The following is a 19202-nucleotide window of genomic DNA, read 5'->3' on the forward strand; positions in this document are numbered from 1 at the left end:
CGTGTGTGCCATTTGTCCCAACACACAAGGGCACGTGCACCACGAGGCATGACCCATTGGGGACCATCACTGTTACAGTCTACTTTACCATGCCTCTAGACTGAATGGGTCTTCTCCTTTGGGCTCTCCTAGTGCTTTGAACCTCTACTAAAATGCACTTGAGGGGCACCTGGGTGGCTCAGTCGGTTAAGTGTCTGACTCTGGCTCAGGTCATGATCTCGCAGTTAGTAGGTTCTAAACCTGTGTTGGGCTCTGTGCTGACAGCTCAGAATCTTGAACCTGCTTCGGATTCTGTGTCTCCCTTTTTTCTCTGCCCCTTCACTGCTCTCGCGCGCTCTCTCAAAAATAAAATAAACATTAAAAAAAATTTTTTTTAATACACTATGGCACCTGGGTGGCTCAGTCAGTTAAGCAACCAACTCTTGATTTTGGCTCAGGTTTGTGGGTTCAAGCCTCGCATTGGGCTCTGACAACGTGGAGCTTGAATGGAATTCTCTCTCACCTCCTTCTCTGCCCCTCCCCCACTCACGCTCTCACGCTCTCTCTCTCTCTCTCAAAAATAAATAAATAGGGGGACCTGGGTGGCTCAGTTGGTTAAGTGTCTAACTTTGGCTCATGTGATGATCTCACAATTCCTGAGTTCGAGACCTGCATTGGGCTCTGTGCTGACAGCATGGAGCCTGCTACGGATCCTCTGTGTCCCTCTCTCTGCCCCTCCCCTGCTTGCACTCTCTCTTTTTCTCTCTCAAGAGTAAAATAAACATTTAAATATAAATAAATGAAATATAAAAAAAGAAATGCATTTCTTCAAAAAAATAATAAAAATAAATGCACTTAACATAGTCTCTCTTTAAAGTCAGCATTTCTGTTTAATTCACTGTCATCTGTAAGTTTTTTGTTTTGTTTTTTTTTTTGACTGGGAAAATTATTTTCTTTGGTGTGGGCAGGCGTCTAGTCTCACAACTTCCAGAGTTGCTTCTTGATGCCAGTGGCCTTGGTGACCTTGAGCACATTGCAGTACACAGTCTTGCTTGAGAGCTGGCACTCACCCACTGTGATAATGTCGCCAACATGGATGTCTCTGAAGCAAAGGGACGGGTGCATGGATATGTTCTTGTGGTGTTTCTTGAAGCGGTTGTACTTTGGGATGCAGTGGAGGTAGTCTCAGTGGATGAAAATGGTCCTCTGTATCTTCATCGTGGCCACCACACCAGACAGAATCTGCCCTCAGATGGAGACATTACCAGTAAAGGGGCATTTCTTGTCACTATAGGTGTCCTCAGTGGCCTCCGTGGGCATCTCAAAAGCCCAGACTGTTTTTGTAGTATTGTGGAAACTTCTCCTTGCCAATTTATCTAAGCAGGATCCTCTTCTTATTGTGAAAGAAGGTCAGCTGCTTTTGGTAGGCAGGCTCAGTCTGAATGTCCACCATCTTCCCAGCCACCTGAGGAAGGGTCTGTAAGCTTCTTTAAGCAGATAATTTCCAGGTCTGTTTTCTATCCTACCTTCTATTTCATAGGCTCATATACAGTATGTGTTCATTAAATATTAGCTGTTAGTGAGAAAGTCCTAGAAACACAGTGCAGGGCATTGTAATTTGTGTAGTGTTGGCATGTTTTTCTTCTTTGAGGTTTCTCACCAAACACCAAACATAGGTTCTCAACCTCCTCAGGTACATGACTTTTCCAGATTTCTGAAGAGCCGTGAAAGGATGCTGACTGGTGAGAATGTTTAAGATATGATAGTCTACATATAGAGTACAGTCTCATCCATCATAATCACATGTAACACTGGCATCCCGGCCAGGTACAGACCCTCTGAGGTCCAACCCAAACCCAAGGCCTACATCTCATCTCTTATAGCCACAGCTCTTTTGTGTTTTGGCCATGAGTCCTGGGTTTTGGGGAACTTGAAATCTAGTTGAGGAAGCATAATGGGTGTATATGAAACAACCCAAACTACTTACTTAATCAACATGTCAACAAATGTAAAAATCAATACACTACAACCGGGCCTGGCGGGGTAGGAGATACAACACAGACGTGGTCAGAATGCAGTGAAGTTATTCTAAGACAGCCATCTCCTTGGAGAAGGTGACGTTTGAGTTAGATCTGGAAACAGGGTATGGACAGATATTGATGGAGACAGTAAAGGATGATGTAAGTGGTATTAGCATCTATGAAGGTACGGAGTCCAGTGAATGAGGTAGGAAATTAACACTCAATGTGCGGAAGGGAGTACGTAGATCTGGAGGTGGGGAACAAAAAAAGATTGGGGAAATAAGTGGGGTGATAGACATGCCTTTAAAAGCCTCAGCAAATGACACCGAGGGTCATGTGGGTACCTGAGACTGTGGGTGAAGTTTGTTTCTGGAAGTTTCCTCACTCTACAGTGGTTTTCCATGCAGGGCATTAAAGAGCGAGTACTGCATACCTAAGGGAGAAATGGAGGAGGTGGGAGGCTGTCCTGTCAAGGGGGAGCCCAGAGCCCCGGGTGGCAGTGCCGGGCAGTTGCCAACACGGAGTGTGGGACTTGGCCCTCCTTGCGTTCCACGTGGTTTGCTATAGCTGTTGTGGCTCCTCCAGTTCCAAAGGGTGACTTTTTTTTTCCTTTCTGCAATTTGGGCTCTTTGCTCGGGCATCTTTGCAAACGATGGAGACTTCGCGATGTGAGGAAAAGGAAGGACTTTCCTGGTATACAGTTGTCCTAACCAATCCTCGAAGCACCCTTATTATGACCTGAACTGAAGCCACAGAAGCCCCTGAGTAGGCCCAGAGAAGCACTCAATAGTAGTGATCCAAGCCCTAGAAGGAGTCACTATGGGGAACAGGAAGAGGTGGAGGCTGCCACGGGCTGAGCGCTGAAATGCTGAGAGGAGGAACGTAATTGTGCTGACGTGGAGCAGAAGGGGCTAACCGCAAGATGAGGAAACTGGTAAATGTGGAGAAGCAAAAAAGAGATGGGACAGCTCAGCACTGGTGACAAGAAAGCACATTCCTGTTCCTGGGGCTTGCTGGGCTCATGCATCCTTCTCTCTGGTTCTAGAGAGGAGCACAGAGGCAGCGCCTACAAGAGGAAGGGGCACGCATAGCTCTCTTCTCTGTCCTCCCTCATGTGACAGCAGGGACCTGAAAAACTTATCTTCCAATGTCCAAGGCGGTCTGGTGACATTCAGGAAGGTGAAGCAGCTCGGCACGCCTGCCCCTGTCGCCCGTGCGGGGACAGCCCGGGGTTGCACGCAGGCACGTGCGGGCACTGGGGAGCTGGCAGAGCCACCTTGCTTCTTCCGCTGAGCTCGTCCCCAAATGCCCTTTGCCCTCTTCCTACAATCAGAACCTCTTCAAATAACTAACTTTAACTTTAATGGAGAAGCTCGGTGGTTCTCCACTTTGGCTGCACACTCGATCACTTGCAGGCACTTTAAAAAAATGCAGTTCGTCTAGGATGGGTCCGAGATGTAGGGGCTTTTTCCAAAAGCATACCAGGTGAGTGGTACATTGAGAACAGCTGGATTTGCTAATCTCGAGCCACCTTAGTTCGGTCAACATGGAATTTGTTGATCTTTGGAGGTGTCTGAAAACACCACAAAAAGAATTAGCCTTTGGGAAACCAGCAAAACCTAAGAGATACCCTCCCTTGGAGACTGTGGCCCCTGGGTTGCCTTCCTGGGGAAATTCTCGAGGTTCTCTAATGTGCCGTGTGAGCTCTGGCCTCCTGAGCTTCGGCCTCCTGAGCTTCCCTCCGTAGGGCAGGATGGGAGTTCTTCGCGTGATCATCGGCACACAGAAAGTACCCTGGCGGCTCAGTGTAGCTGTCTCTTCATCCCGGCACCATCCTGGACAGTTTTGTTGAAGAACACGATTGCTATCCATAATGTAAATCTTACAAAGTCCCTTTTTTATTTTTGTTTTTTAAGTTTACTTATTTTGAGAGAGAGTGAGTGAGCAAGGGAGTGGGGGAGAGGCAGAGAGAGAGAGGAAGAGAGAGAATCCCAAGCAGGCTCTGAGCTGTCAGCACACAACTCGCCACAGGGCTCTCATTCATGAACCGTGAAATCATGACCTGGGCCGAAATCAAGAGTCTGACGCTTAACTGACTGAGCCACCCAGGCACCCCAGAAAGTTTCATTCATAAAGGTTTTCCATGCAATTTGTCACAGACTCAGACCTCACATGATACTATGAAGAGTGAGAACACCCCTGTCTTAGCACCGCCCTCTTCCTGGCCATCCCGTCCCTAGCCAGCCTCCCAGTTGGTCTTCTGCGCAGTCTTCATTTCACGTTTGGACAAGACCGAGAACCAATGATTCAGCCTCTGGGAGGAAGGATTTCCACATTGTTACCCACTGTGCAAAACAGCCTTTCCCATTTATCTCTTCCAAATTTGCCTCTTTCAACCACCATCAGCCAGCCCTACCTGCCAGGATTACAAGATTTGGTGACCGCGTCTGATCCGACTGTGCACACCTTTGGCATGTCGCATCTAAGCCCTCATCCTCCCCCGAAGGCCAGAGTTTGGTTTTTGCTTGTCATCATGTAAAGAACACTCTTGCTGCTTGTCATTTTAATTACTCTCTATTGAACCCTTTCCAGTCCTTTCACATCGTCCGTGAGTGCCAGAGAACAGAATGACACTCATTATGGCGTGAATTTACTATAATTTGATACAAAGGTGGGATTGTGATATTTTGTTTCCAGTATTCTTATCTGCATGTTATTAGGGATTTTTGGTGGGGATTGAAGGGCAGGGCTGTGGATTAACTTCAAGAAATGGTTTTCAGGTTCATTAAATTATTTTCCTCGAGCTGTGATTATCTTCTTGTTGCCCACACTGACGCTCAGCTGGCAGGCGTCTGGCCTCCCACGCAGCTCGCTAACATCCTTCTGTAGCTTTACTTCCACTGCTGTCAGCTCACTACCTGGCCAAACTTGGTGTCACAAACGACCTTGGAGATTCCACTGCGTACCTCTCCCTCGGATAATTTATAACCGTGGAAATTAAGACTTGGATGTTCAAGCTGCCAAATGAAAATGAGACAGGTTCTAGGAGAGATTTTGAAAACTATTTTTTCCTGTTCTCAAAAAAGTGCATGCTCATTTAACAGTTTGAAAATATAAACAAATACAGAGAAAATTAAAATCACTCCTAATCCCCCCCACCCCACCCCGAGATAATCTCTGCTAATATTTTGGTTTCTGTTCTTCCCATCTTTTCTTCAGGAAGACAACACACACACACACACACACACACACACACACACACCCCTACAAACTTTTTCCCTCTAACTTTTTTTTTTTTAAACACAAACACTGAGAAACAAAACATTATGAGTAATTGGCAATAACTGTAATTTACTACTGCAATTAACTACCTGATGCTCTCCCAGCCTTCCTCTCACAGGGTAACTATTTTCTCCTAGTCTGGGTTTATTATTCCCTTCCTTTATAAAAGTGATTTTATAAATTGTGGATTTAAAAAGTGAATTCATAAATTGTTTGGGTTTACTTGATTTTAAGCTTTATAAAAATGGTATCATGCTGTAATCATACGTCTCTTGCTTTTTTCACTCAAAAGCACATTGGGTCACTTTATCCAAGCTGTTCTGTGTAGATACAATTCTTTCACTGTGGCTGTTGCTTAATATTTCCATTGTGGAGATACGCACAATTTATGCATTCATTCTTCTCTTGCTGGTCACTTGGATTGTTCTTAGTCTTTTGCCATTATGAGCAGCACTTGTACATGTCTCTTGGAAAATGTGTCAAGAAGTCTTTGGGGTGAAATCATTGGCTACAAAGCATGCAAAATTTCAGCTTCATGAAGCATTGCTAAACTAGCTGCACCAATTTACATTCCCGGGAATCAGTGCATAAGAGCTTCCAACTGATCAACCTCCTGTCCAACATTTGGAATCATCATCATAATTTTTTTCTTAATGTTTATTTATTTTTGAGAGAGAGAGAGAGCGAGAGCAAGAGTGAGAGAGCAACCTGGGGAGGGGCAGAGAGAGAGGGACAGAGGATCTGAAGTGGGTTCTGTGCAGTGAGCCTGATGCAGGACTTGAACTCAAGAACTGCAAGATCATGACCTGAGCCAAAGTCAGACACTCAACCGACTGAGCCACCCAGGCACCCCTGGGAATTGTCAGACTTTACAACTTCTGCCTCTCTAGTGGGTTTATAATATTGTAGTATTAATTTGCATTTTCCTGAATACTAAAGAACTTGAGGATCTTTTCATACATACACTTGCCATATGTGTTTGCCCTTCTGTAAAATGTCTGCTCATATTTTTGACCCTTTTCCTCTTGGGTTGTTTGTCTCTCACACATATTGTCAAGCAAAATTTGAATCATACTACACATACCATTTTGTACTTTTCCATGACATGAAACATTCTTTTACACTGTTATTTTAATGACTGTGGCACCTTCTATTTCATGGCTATCTTGTGATTTAATCAAAGTCTTGTACCTGCATATATTTTTTCAATTTTATTTTTTAGAAATAGCTCTGGTAAGATATTCTAATGCATAGATTTAATTATACATCACTAAATATTTTTATAAAAAAAGTTTCAAGGATTTGGATTTCTGGGTCAAAGGATATCAACGTTAAAAAAAATGATATATATTTCCAAATCCCTTTCCAGAAAGGTTGTATAATTTATATTCTCCAAAAAACTCTTTAACACTGGATATTAAATATCAAATATTTTGCTAATTTAATTTGTAAATTTAGCAATAAAGATAATATTTTTAAATGTTTATTGGCCACTGTGTTTCGTCTTTTCCTGGTATTCTTTCCCTAGCTTATGGTTTGCATTCAACTAAAGGTATATCTAAGTCCTATATACAAATTATTTGGTTTACTTCTTTCTCCCTCTTCATGTGGCTACGTCATTCGTTTGACACCCAGTTGGGTTTATTTGTTTCCGTTTGCATCTAGTTACAGGTTTAAAATTTTTTCTTATGCTTGCTGATTTAATTTAATTTAGTTTTTTTTTTAAACTTTTATTTTTTTTATTTTTATTTTTTTTAAACTTTATTTAATTAATCTCTATACCCCACATGGGGCTTGAACTCATGACCCTGAGATCAAGAGTTGCATGATCTCCTGACTGAGCCAGCCAGGTGCCCCTTAATTTTATTTTTGAACATATATAAATAACATAAACATGCATCCAGAAGGCAAAACTACCCCAAAAGATACCCTCAAAATTGTCCCTCCCTCTGTTATCCTTTCTACCTGTTTCCTCACCTAATTTTTTACAGGCAAACAATTTCATTGTTTTCTGATTTATTGTTCTTATGATGATCTTTTACTAAAAGAAGCAAATCCATTTTATTTTATTTCTTGTCTTTATTACGCAAAATGTAACATACTAGAGATTTGCTTTTGCACCTTGCTTTAAAAAAATTTTTTTAATGTTTATTTATTTTTGAGAGAGAGAGCATGAGCTGGGGAGGAGCAGAGAGAGAGGGAGACACAGAATCTGAAGCAGGATCCAGGCTCTGAGCTGTCAGCACAGAGCCCGACGCGGGGCTCAAACCCACGAACCACAAGATCATGATCTGTGCTGAAGCTGGACACTTTACTGACTGAGCCACCCAGGCACCCCTGCTTTTAAAGCTTAATAATACACCCTGGAAATTATTATAAATCAGCTCATAAAGATATTCCTCATTCCTTTTTATTGCTTCCTAGGAATCGACTGTAAGTATCATGGTTTCTTCAATCGGTCTTCTCTGTTTGGGCACTTAGGTAGCTTCCAATATTCTACAAATACAAATAATGGTACAGTGAAGAAGGGACATATGTAAGCATGCATATTATTTCTGGAGATGTCTTTAGGGTAAGTTCCTAGAAGTTGGAGTGCTAGGTTGAAAGGTAAATGCACAAACCGTTCATTAGATATTGGCAAATGCCCCATTCAGAGGGGTTATACTGTTTCCCCTTCTCTGTAGTGGTATTTGTCTTCCCATAACCTCACCAACAGAGTGAGTCTCTATATGGCTGTATGGTCATCCCAACATCATGTTAAAAAGTCCTTCTTTTCCTCAGCCATTTGACTGCTTATCATATACTAGATTTCCTAGGTGGTTGTACTGACTTCTGTACCTTCTATTTTGCTACATTGGTCTGCCTATTCATTTGCCAGAACCACATTATTTTCTTTCAAGACGCCCCACAGTAAGTTTTGATATTTGTCATCTCTCATATCTCATTTCAGTGTTTTACTAGTGATTTTTGAGTGTTTATTTTTCCATAAAAGCATTGGCATCAATTTGTCTCGCTACAGAAAACAAGAAAAAAGCTTGTTTCTATTTTGGGGGAATCATATTAACTTTACAAATGAACATAAGGAGAACTGTCATCTTAACAATGTTGAGCTATTTTAACCGAAACCAAGGGATGTCTCTTTCGAGTATACTTTTGTGTCTTTTGGGATTGTTTTTATAGTTTTCTTTTTTCAAAGAGCCTGATTTGTTGAGACATAATTCACATACCTTTCAATTCATCTATTTAAAGTGTACATACAATTCAGTGGTTTTAGTATAATCACAGGTTTGTGTGCCCATCGCCACAATCATTTTAGAACATTTTCATCAACTCATAAAGTAACCCCATAGCTGTTAGCAGTCCTTCCCCAATCCCTCCAACCCCTCCAGCCTCCCGGCATCCACCAACCTGCTTTCTGTCTCTGTCAATTTGTTTCGTCTGGACACTCCATATCAATAGAATCATATACTATACTGTCTTCTGTGACTGGCCTCTTTCACTTGGCATAATGTTTTCAAGGTTCTTCCATGTTATAACATATACTGTTTTTTTTTATTGCGAAATACGATTCCACTGAATGGATGGATGTACCACATTTTGTTTATCCATTCATCAGGTGATGGAGTTTGGGGTTGTTTTAACTTTTTGGCCATAATGAGTAAGACTATGAACATTTGTGTATAGGTTTCTGTGTGGGCATTTATTTTCAAGTCTCTTGGGGTATATATGTACCTAGAGGTAGAATTGTTAGGTCATATAACTTCATGTGTAATATTTTCAGGACTGCCAAGCTATTTTCTGAAAGAGCTGCACCATTTTCCTTCCCACCAGTTATGTATCAAGGTTCCAATTTCTTCACATCCTCACCAACTCTTGTTATTATCTGCGATTGTGATGGGAGCCATCACAACTGGGTTATTCAACTGGGTTAACCCTTCAACTGGGTTATTTGTGTTATAATTATGTTCGTTCATGTATTCTGGATATAAGTCCCTCAGCTTGTATGTTATTTGGAAATATTTACTCCCATTCTGTAGACTGTCTTTGCATTTTTTTATGGTGTCCTCTGATGCACGAAAGTATTTAATTTTGATAAAGCCAAATTTATCTGCTTTTTCTTTTGTCATTTGTGCTTGTGGGGTGTGTCTAAGGAGGCCAAGGTAATGAAGATTTACACCTATGTTTTCTTCTAAGAGTTTTATAGTTTTAACCTTTACATTTAGGTTGTTGAAGTCTTTTTTTTTATATTAAAAATATATTTTTTAATGTTTATTTTTGAGAGAGAGAGAGAGAGAGAGAGAGAGAGAGACAGAGCATGAACAGGGGAGGGTCAGAGAGAGGGAGACACAGAATCTGAAGCAGGTTCCAGGATCCAAGCTGTCAGTCCAGAGCCCAACGCGGGGCTCAAACTCGCAGACTGTGAGATCATGACCTGAGCCGAAGTTGGACGCTTAACCAACTGAGCCACCCAGGTGGCCCAAGGTTGTTGAAGTCTTGATCGGTACTGCAGAATGTGACTGTATTTGAAGATAGGGTCTTTAAAGAGATAATTAAATTAAAATGAGGTTGGTGGGCCCTACTTCACGGTGACTGGTATCCTTAGGACAGACACTCACAGTACAGAGCGAAGACCATGTGAAGACACAGGGAGGTGACGGCTATCAACGAGCTGAGGAAAGAGGCCTCAGAAGAAACCAACCCTTGTGGTACTATGATATTGGACTTTAAGCCTCCAGAACTGTGAGGAAATAAATTTCTATTCCTTAGGCCAATCTGTGGTATTTTGTTATGGTAGTTCTAGCAGATTAATACAAAATCCTACTTGGTTGTGATATATTATTTTTTTAATTATGAAAACATTTTTAAAATGTGTATTATTTTTGAGAGAGAGAGAGAGAGCGAGCGAGCACAAGCAGGGGAGGGGCAGAGAGAGGAGGAGACACAGAATCTGAAGTAGGCTCCAGGCTCTGAGCTGTCAGCACAGAGTCCGATGCGGGGCTCGAACTCGTGAACCGCGAGATCATGACCTGAGCTGAAGTTGGACGCTTAACCAACTGAGCCACACAGGGGCCCAATTATTTTTTTAATTTTATTTTTTAAAGTTTATTTTGAGAGAGAGAGAGCATGAGCAGGGGAGGGGCGGAGAGAGAATCCCAAGCAGGCTCTGAACTGTCTGTGTGGAACCTCATGTGGGGCTCAAACCCACAAACTGTGTGGGCTGAAATCAAGAGTCTTAACTGACAGAGCCACCCAGGTGCCCCTTATTTTCTTAAATCATATGGGTCTTGCACTTTTTTGAGAGAAATAACTTTCTTTTCTTTTCTATTTTTAAAGTAGGCTTCACGCCCAACCCTGAGCCCAACACCAAGCCCAACGTGGGGCTTGAACTCACAACCCTGAGATCAAGACCTGAGCTGAGAGCAAGAGCTGGACACTTAACCGACTGAGCCACCCGGGCGCCCCAAGAGAAATAACTTTCTCTATTTCTTTTCTTCTGGTACAGGACGGCAAACTGCAACCCATGGGTCAAATCAAGCTGGCTGCCCATTTTTGTAAATCCAATTTATTTGGGGGCATAGCTACACTCACTTATTTGCACAAATCTATGGAGGCTTTTGTGCTACAATGGCAGAGTTGAATATTACACCTGCAAACCCCAAATGTTTGCTAATCTGGTGCTTTAAAAAAAATTTGCTGACCCTGCTTTAGTAAATACCTAGGATGGGCTTATGTGCATATTATTCCTTGAATTCTTGCATTTTAAAAACAGTTGTTTTTGTTTTTTTTTCCTATAGAGTTCAGTGCCTGAAAAACAGCGTGGATGGGTGGATACAAAATCCTTAGCTTGCATCTTTTTTCCTTGCGTTTTTAGAAAATACTGAAAATGCTGCATTACTATTGCCTTGCTTTGCCCTTGAAAAGTCTAATGCCAAATATTTTGGTCACCAGGTTCCATAACAGACTATCTACCTTGAGACGTAATGGCTTAAAGTGAGAACTGTTTTGATTATAATCTCACAATCTTTGGGGTCAGGAATTTGGGCGGGGGTTGGCTGGATGATTCTTCTGTTCCACATGGCTTCCCCTGGGGTCACTCAGTGGTATTCAGCTGATGGCTGAACTGATATAGAGCATTCATGATGACTTCACTCATATCAGCTAGGATCAGCTAGCCTCCTTCCGTCTCTGTGCCGTCTCAGAACCTCTCCACGGGGAGTTAGATGGTATATATTGTGGCCCAGGGCTTCAAGAGCAAGTGCTTTCAAAGACCCGGGTGGATTCTTCAAGACAAGACCTAGGCTTGGAATATACATCGCATCTCATATACATCACACATTCTATTGGTCAGACAATTCACGTGGGCCAGCCTGGATCAAAAGAAGTGACAAAGAATTTGCAGACATCTTGAATGTACTGCGTCCTAATTTCCTTACCCTTTTAAGTAATTTGAACTTTTTGCATGGAGGCTTTGAAAGTTATTAAAGTTTATTTGAGGAATGTCTACACCCAGCATGGGGCTTGAACTCATGACCCCCAAGATCAAGAGTCGCATGCTCCTCCAACTGAGCCAGCCAGGCACCCCCAAAATTATTATTTTTGTCTAACAGTTTGAAGAGTCTAGCTCTCAGAATTGGTCATTCTGTGATGATTTCCCCAAGTACATGGCAGCCCTTTCATTATGTACGTTTACGTTTTCTGATTTCCAGAAAGTTTCATTCTATGTGGAACTTTAGCTACACATTGGACGTTCTTTGCTTGGACTCAAATGACATTCCAAATGGAGAGAGAAATAAGCACAAAGGTATGGAGGCAAGGGAAAGTAGGAACATTCCAGGAGTTTGGATGCGGGGTGTGTAGGAAGCGACAGAAGACGCAGTGAGGAGATAGATGAGGGCCAGAGAAATGGAAGGTCTTGTGTGCCATGCTGAGCAGCGACATATATAGGCAGCATATTTTTGAAAGTGTTTTCTGACACACAGTATGCAATATGGAATGGAAGGAACCAGACTACAAGAGAGGGACAAGAGCAAAGGCTATTGCATTAGTCCAGTGAGAGGCTTAGCTACAAGGGACAGATTCTAGAGTTATTTATGAGGAGAATCAACAGGATTGTTGAGTGTGGTGGGGACGGGAAGGAAGGAATCAAGGATGACTCCCAGGTTTCTGGACTGGGCAGCTGAGCGACGGTAATGCTGAACGGCTTTAGACGTGCAGAACTTGGGATGTCTGTAGGACATCTAAGTGGGGAAGTCCAGTAGGCTTCTGTGTCTCTGGAACTCAGATGAGTGGGCAGAGTCAGATAATGCTCAGGGAGTTGCTGGTAAACATGGCCAATGAAGAGCGAATGGAATGAGTTAAGGAGAATGGGCGGGGTGAACTGAAAAATGAACACAGAACCCTGGAGACAGAGGAGTGTTCAGAGGAGTTAGGAGGTAGTCATGTCACGAAGTCCAAGGTAGTTTCAAAAAGACTGGAGTGCTTTGTGTTGTCAAATGCCACCAAGAACTCACTACCTGACTCAAAACTGGCCTGTGGCATTTAGGATTAAGCAAGACCTAAATGACTGAGAGCAGCACCGTGATGTGGTGGGGTCAGAAGTCACACAGCCATGGGTTGAGAAGGGGGAGGCTGCCGTGTTGGCAGAGTAGAAGTGCAAACTACTTTTAAGGCGTTTGTGAAGGCAAATACAGAAAGGGAACAAGTGGTAACCAGAAGACAGTCCAGAGTGACAGAGGGGTTTCTTTTTCTTGAGGACAGGAAAAGCTTGAACATGACAGATGGTGAAGGAAAAAGGTAAGTAAGAGTCGATAATTTTGGGAGTGAGAGAGGGAGCGTGATCGAAATATGTTTGAAAGGAGTTTTCTGAGGATGTGGGAGGTGATGACGTACAGAACCGTGATGGAGAGATGCTAATACAAGTGTATTTAAAGAAGTTAATTCCCAGAATGCTTTATTATAGTCTGGCTCACATACTGATATTACCTAGGTTTCGATCAATACGGCAAATATAGCAGACAGTATTGACATATTTATTTTACATCATTTACACGTCTTTTCTCCGAAGGGTAGGATCAATGTTTTACCCTTTCAAAGCCTCCCACGTAGTTGGTGCTCAATAAGTGGTAAATGAATAAATAAGACGTCTCTTGCCTGTATTCTGAGTATCTTAGCGTATTCAGAACACAGTCAGGATCCTGAATACAAATGAAAAAGTCTTCTAAGCATGAAAAATGGTCCTAAAATTCATGTGTGAAAGGTGATGTCCTTTTTTTTGAGGAGCCTGTTTACCCTTACTTAACAAAGTTAGTTACCAGCATTTCCTTCACCAGAGGAGTTTAAAAATAGGAAAATGTGAGGAGGAGGAAGAGGATGTTCTAAAGGCAGGCAGGCATGCAGGCAGACAGCAGCAGGAGGTGGTACGATCTGCCTTACCATAAGGTGCCAAAAAGCAGTGAAAAACCAGACGTTAAAGCATACTGGCTTGGGGGCTCTTGGCTTAGGGACTTACATCATGGGCTCACATATCAGTAGCCCTTGAAGGACACTGCTGTTTTGAGCCTTGAGAAAGGCTCATCGTTGAGAAAAATGATCCTTTGAACCATCAAAAAAAAAAAAAAAAAAGTTTAGCTGTTTCTAATTTCGAATCATCTATGTTTGGAAAGGGTTCTATCAAAAATGGATAATACTAAAACACAAAAGCTGATGCTGAGATGGTAAACTTGGGTAGCCCTCTGTTCCTTTGCCCAAGCTGTTTACCTAGCCTTGGATGCACTCCTTTTTTTCTCTTAGGACGTCTTTCTTTTTCTTCCTTCCAGACTGAACACAAACGCCACTTCTCCCTGGAGCCCCTCCACGCGGTTCCAGCGGAAGTAATCTCTTCCTCCTCTGCCCTCCCACAGCATCTCCCTGTGGCTTTGCTTTGCATGGGTCACCAGACCTGGTTGTTTACACGGCTGCTTTTGCACTAAATTATGCGCACCTCGAGACCGGGGGCCGTGACCGTGACCGTGACCGTGACGGTGCACCTACACAGCACCTGGTACAGCGCTAGGCACGGAGTCGGTGCTCAGTCAACGCTTGCTGAGTTGAATTAATTTGGAAAAACCACTCACGGCAAGATCTCTTGCTCGAGGCGCGGATGAATGATTCATGGGGTGGTTCTTTGCATTCTTTACCTTATAGTCACGTCGTGCCGAGTATCCGGCTGCCCCGCACATACCTGTGGAACTGAAACGCACCTCGGCCGCCCGCCGCCAGTGTGAGCGACCAGCCCGAAGGGGGCAGGTTTCCCTCGCTGGTCTGCGAGCCGCCCGGCGAGCTGGGGGGGACGGGTCCCGCTCGGCCGCAGGGGGCGGGGTTCGAAGGGAACTCGGCCCGCTCGCCCGCCCCCTCCTCGGCGCGGCGGAAGCCCCGCCCCCGGCCGCGCGCTCGCGCAGGCGGCGCGTGCCCGCCCCCCGCCCTGCGCCCTCGCGCCCTAGCGCCCTCGCGCCGGGGGCGGGCTTGCTGCGCGTGCCGGGCGGGGAAACGGCGCGAGCCGGGCGCCTGAGAACGTTCGCCGCGGGGGCGGCTCCGGGGCCTGAGCGGGCGCAGCCGCCACCTCAGCCGCCGGGGCCGGGCCGGAGGAGGCGGAGGAGGCTGCGGCCGCCCGAGACCCTCTCGACGTCCCCAGCTCCGGCCGGGAAGTGAGTGACGGGGGGGGTTTGCGGCGGCGGCCGCGGGCTGCGGGAGAGGAGCGCGGTGCTGGAGCCTCGCGCCCGCGAGGAGCGGGAAGGAGCCCTCGCAGCGCCCGGACCTCAGGAGCCTGCGGGGGTGCAGGGCCGGGAGCGGCGGGGACGGGGGGCTCCGGGAGCCGGGGCCCCTGCACCGCGCGCGCTGCGAGGGGAGACGGTGCCGCGCGCCCGGCCCCGGAGGGGCGAGCGGAGGGGATGGAGCGGAGTCCCGGGCCGGCGCTGCCGGGCTCTGAGCCCCGGGCCGGCGCTGCCGGGCTCTGAGCCCCGGGCCGGGGAGGGGTCTTCGGGGTCCGGAGCGCACGGTGGCCGCAGGGCGCTGGGGCCGGGGTGCGGGCGCCGGGTTGATGCTCCTGGAGCCCGGCTCGCTGGGAGGGGGCTCTGCGTTAGGTGCTGTAAGGGGCGAAGGAGGCAGGTCCTGGCAGAGGGCAGGTGAGGCAGTTAGGCCCTGGCAGAGGGAAGGGAATTTATTTCAGATCACTCCCAAACACTGTTCGCCGAGGCGCCTAACAGTGAACCTGTGCACCGAGGTCACCTTTGAAAGGAAGGTGTCCTGAGAGGAGGCAGGATGCAGCTAACAAATGCTTGCTGTTAAATTCCTGTGCCAGGCCTTGGGATTAGGAAGACCTTCCAGCGTTCCAAGTAAACGTTTATTGATCAGCTACCTTGGGTAGAGAACCATGGTCAGCACTGAGGCCACAAAATAGCGTAAAACCCAACCGTAATTTGCTGTTTAGGTGCTGACAATGTGGTAGTGAAGGTATGCGTATAAAATACAAAGCAGCATGAATTTTGTCTCATACTTCATTCACTTTAGGTTTTTTTTTTTTTTTTTTTTTTTTTTGGTCTTTTCCCAGTGTTGGGGAATTGGAGCCGTAAATGGCTTGGTTTGGGGATAAAGCAGAAGAGTCAGAGGAGCTTGTGGGAGAAATTTGGGAGAGTTTGAAGGCAGTTCTGCCTAACATTTAAAGGGGGGAGAAGGGAAGAAGAAATTTGGAAATTTCCTACTAAGCTCCGTGACTATCACTGCTATAGCCTCAATGGCAAGAACAGTGCGTGGCCCACGCAGTCAGACAAAAAATATCGATTGCATGAATGAACGAACCAAACAAGGTTTTGCTGTATTTTACACGGAGCACACTATTAATTACGTTGGTATTAGGGATGGCTGATGGACTTCCTCTCTTCCTGAAATAATTCCTTTTTTTTTTTTTTTTTTTTTTTTGGCGGGGAGGGCGGGGGGGAGTCATGTAAGGTAACCCAGGTTCCTAGGTCTGGGTATTTAAAGCCATGGCTAAGGTGATGTTGTCGTGATTTCTTGTGGCCACACTGCCACTTTCACATCTTTATTGCATGTTGTCCAGCAGGAGCTTACTCCGTGGGTCATTGCTTCAAATCATCCAATTCTGGCCCTTTTGTTCTATCACTTGAGGAAGAAGAAGAGTACTTTTATCTAGGGAACAGTTCCCCCCCCCCCCCCCCCCTTATCCTGGTCTTTGGATCTTCGATCTGTAGGAAGAGCGTGTATCTCTTGTAAGGACTGAAATTCTACCTGTTCTCTGCTGAGGTTGGATTTCTGGGCTCTCCAGCTCCCGGCTGCTGTTTCAGTGCCCCGGGTGGTAGTGCCTGTTGGGTTACTTTGTGTGCCAAATTAAAACTTGACCTTTTATGAGTTCTGTGAGGATTTTTATCATACGTAAGTGGAATTACCTTTGAAGAGGGTTATGTAGTTGAAGTTATGCTGGCAAGGGTTTTGAGCGTCCACTATGCATGAGAGGCAAGTTTTCTACTTAGAAAATTAGACTCAGAACCAATAGAATGCCAAGTTACCATTTATTTTATGTCTCTAATAGAAATCTTTCAGGGCCTTCATTTCTGTATACAAAAAACAAGAGTCATATTAATCCACATTTGGTCTTGTGCTGTAAGCTTTGAAGAACTAAGTTAATTTCTCTTCAGTTTTAGGACTGTGTACTTCAGAATGCATCCAACAGGAGTCCATCTGTTCTTGTTTTGGGGTGCCCTGCCCCTGTAATTTTGGGTGCCTTATTCCAGGTTCTCCCAATGACATTGTATTTTATCTGTATATTTAATTTATTTTTCTTTTAAAATTAATTTTATTAATGTATAGTTGACATATAATAAAATGCACAAATGTCTGTGTACAGTTGGAGGAGTTTTGAAAAATGTATATACTCTGTAACCACTACCCCAGTCAGGATATAGAAATTTACATCACCCCAGAAAATTCCCTCATGCTGGTTTACAGTCCACCCCCTCTCATTTTATTTACCTCTAATTACACAGCCATCAGGGCTCTAGAGTCTAGTTGTGCAGGATGTATATCGCCCAGCTTTAGGGGGTGCTGTTTATGTCAGAGTCCCTGCACATGGGACTTCCTGGGGTTGTCTCATGCACAGTCTATGTGGCTGTGTACTGCAGCTCTGCGAATGGCTTATGAATGCACATTTTCTTATAAAAAACTCAAATAGTACAGACAGAATAAATGCCCCCTTGGCCCACTCGCTTTTCTGCTGAAATTGCTGTTGTCAGTTGTAGAAGGATCAGTGGTCCTTCTAGGCCTTTCATTTTCATCTATACACACACACACACAGTATAGGTAATCCAGAAATAAAGCATTTTCCTTCTGCCCCTAAGTTATTGACATGATACTGTACACATTGTTCTGCAACTTTTTTTTTTTCCCTAACAAAATGTCTAAGATCTTTCCATGTTGGAACATAGGGATCTACCTGATTTTTCTCAACTACTCTATGATCTCTTATGCAGTATGTGTATTATAGTTTATTTAATCATCTCCTCATTAGGGTTGATGGGGGGTGGGAGGGAGGGGAGGGTGGGTTATGGGTATTGAGGAGGGCACCTTTTGGGATGAGCACTGGGTGTTGTATGGAAACCAATTTGACAATAAATTTCATATATTAAAAAAAAATCATCTCCTCATTAAAGGCCATTTAAGCTCTTTGCTATTTCAGACATTGCTGCAGTGAATGAAAGAAGTAGATTTGCTAGGTTGGGGGGGGGTACACATTTTAAATTTTAATTGAGGGAGAATTAACTGTAGAACTGGTGGATCTGGTTCATTTTTTTTTAACTACTAGGTAACGTTCAGTTGTGGACTTAAATCACCTTTTTCATTCTTCCTTCAATGGGGAACAGACAGTTGGGTTACTTTGGATACTAATTATTTGATGGCTATATGTGTTGCAAATGCATCCTGCTAGTCTGAGGCTAGCCTTTTCCCTTTGTTAGTGTCTTTGTATACAAGTTTAAAATGTTAATGTTACATTTGTGAAAAAATTACCCTTAAATTAAAAAACGTTGTGTGTGTCTGGCTTAAGTAAATTTTCTCTACCCTGCGGTATGAATTATAGATTTCTATATTTTCTTCTAAAATTAAAAAAAAGTTTTGCTTTCCATGGGGAATTTCTATGTGGTATAATGAAGAGATACTTTTTTTTTCAATTGGGATAACCAGTTTTTCAGTATCTTTCCACATTTTTTAAATTGTAAAATATACGTGACATAAAATTTACCATTTTAACCATTTGTAAGTGAGCAATTTTGGCTCTAAGTACATTCACATTGTTGTGTAACCACCACCACTGTGCATTCCCAGAACTTTTTCATCTTCCCCATCTGAAAGTCTGTACCCACTAAACACGAACTCCTCATTCTCACCTCCTTCCAGCTCCTGACAACCACCATTCTACTCCCTGTCCCTGTGAATTTGCCTACTCCAGGTACCTCATGTGAGTGGAATCATACAACACGTGTCCTTTTGTGTCTGGCTTATTTCACTTAGCGTAATGTCTTCAGAGTTCATTTATATTTATAGCATGTCTCAGGATTTTGTTTCTTTTTATTAAAAATTTTTTTTTTTTTTTAGAGAGAGAGCACAAGCTGGGGAGAAGGGCAGAGGGAGAGAGAGAGAATCTTAAGCAGGCTCCACACTCAGCATGGAGCCCGACTTGGGGCTCCACCCCACCACCTTGGTATCATGACTGGAGTCGAAATCAAGGGCCGGACGCTCAACCTACTGAGCCACCTAGGTGGCCCCTGGATTTCTTTCCTTTTAAAGGCTAAATACTCTTCCATTGTATGTATGTACCACATTTATTTATTCATTCATCTAACAGTGGACACTTGGGTTGTTTCTACCTTTTGGCTA

General features: G+C 44.2%; 2 protein-coding genes and 1 pseudogene across 13 annotated transcripts in view; 1 reads left to right on the forward strand and 2 right to left on the reverse strand.

Annotated features, from left to right (window-relative positions):
* Positions 1-905: 905 nt before the first annotated feature.
* LOC125937326 (40S ribosomal protein S11-like) lies at positions 906-1432 on the reverse strand (annotated as a pseudogene).
* Positions 1433-14465: 13033 nt separating this feature from the next.
* LOC125937802 (basic proline-rich protein-like) lies at positions 14466-16397 on the reverse strand. The gene is made up of 2 exons (XM_049652724.1): positions 16386-16397; positions 14466-15458 (listed from the first exon to the last, which is right to left on the reverse strand). The coding sequence occupies exons 1-2, from the start codon at positions 16395-16397 to the stop codon at positions 14466-14468; spliced, it is 1005 nt and encodes a 334-aa protein (XP_049508681.1).
* The window catches only part of DTNB (dystrobrevin beta), a 239661-nt gene continuing 235213 nt past the window's right edge, over positions 14755-19202 (forward strand). For 5 of the 12 annotated variants that reach the window (XM_049651935.1, XM_049651937.1, XM_049651938.1 and 2 more), the window contains exons 1-2: positions 14755-14965; positions 18921-19134. In XM_049651935.1, coding sequence (XP_049507892.1) covers positions 19133-19134 — 2 coding nt within the window. In that variant the 5' untranslated portion in view covers positions 14755-14965; positions 18921-19132. Of the gene's footprint in view, positions 14966-17894; positions 18784-18920; positions 19135-19202 lie in introns of those variants that run through there. The other 7 variants (XM_049651928.1, XM_049651933.1, XM_049651936.1 and 4 more) reach the window with 3 other exon arrangements.

This window comes from Panthera uncia (assembly GCF_023721935.1).
Source record: "Panthera uncia isolate 11264 chromosome A3 unlocalized genomic scaffold, Puncia_PCG_1.0 HiC_scaffold_12, whole genome shotgun sequence".
NCBI classification, from domain to species: domain Eukaryota; kingdom Metazoa; phylum Chordata; class Mammalia; order Carnivora; family Felidae; genus Panthera; species Panthera uncia.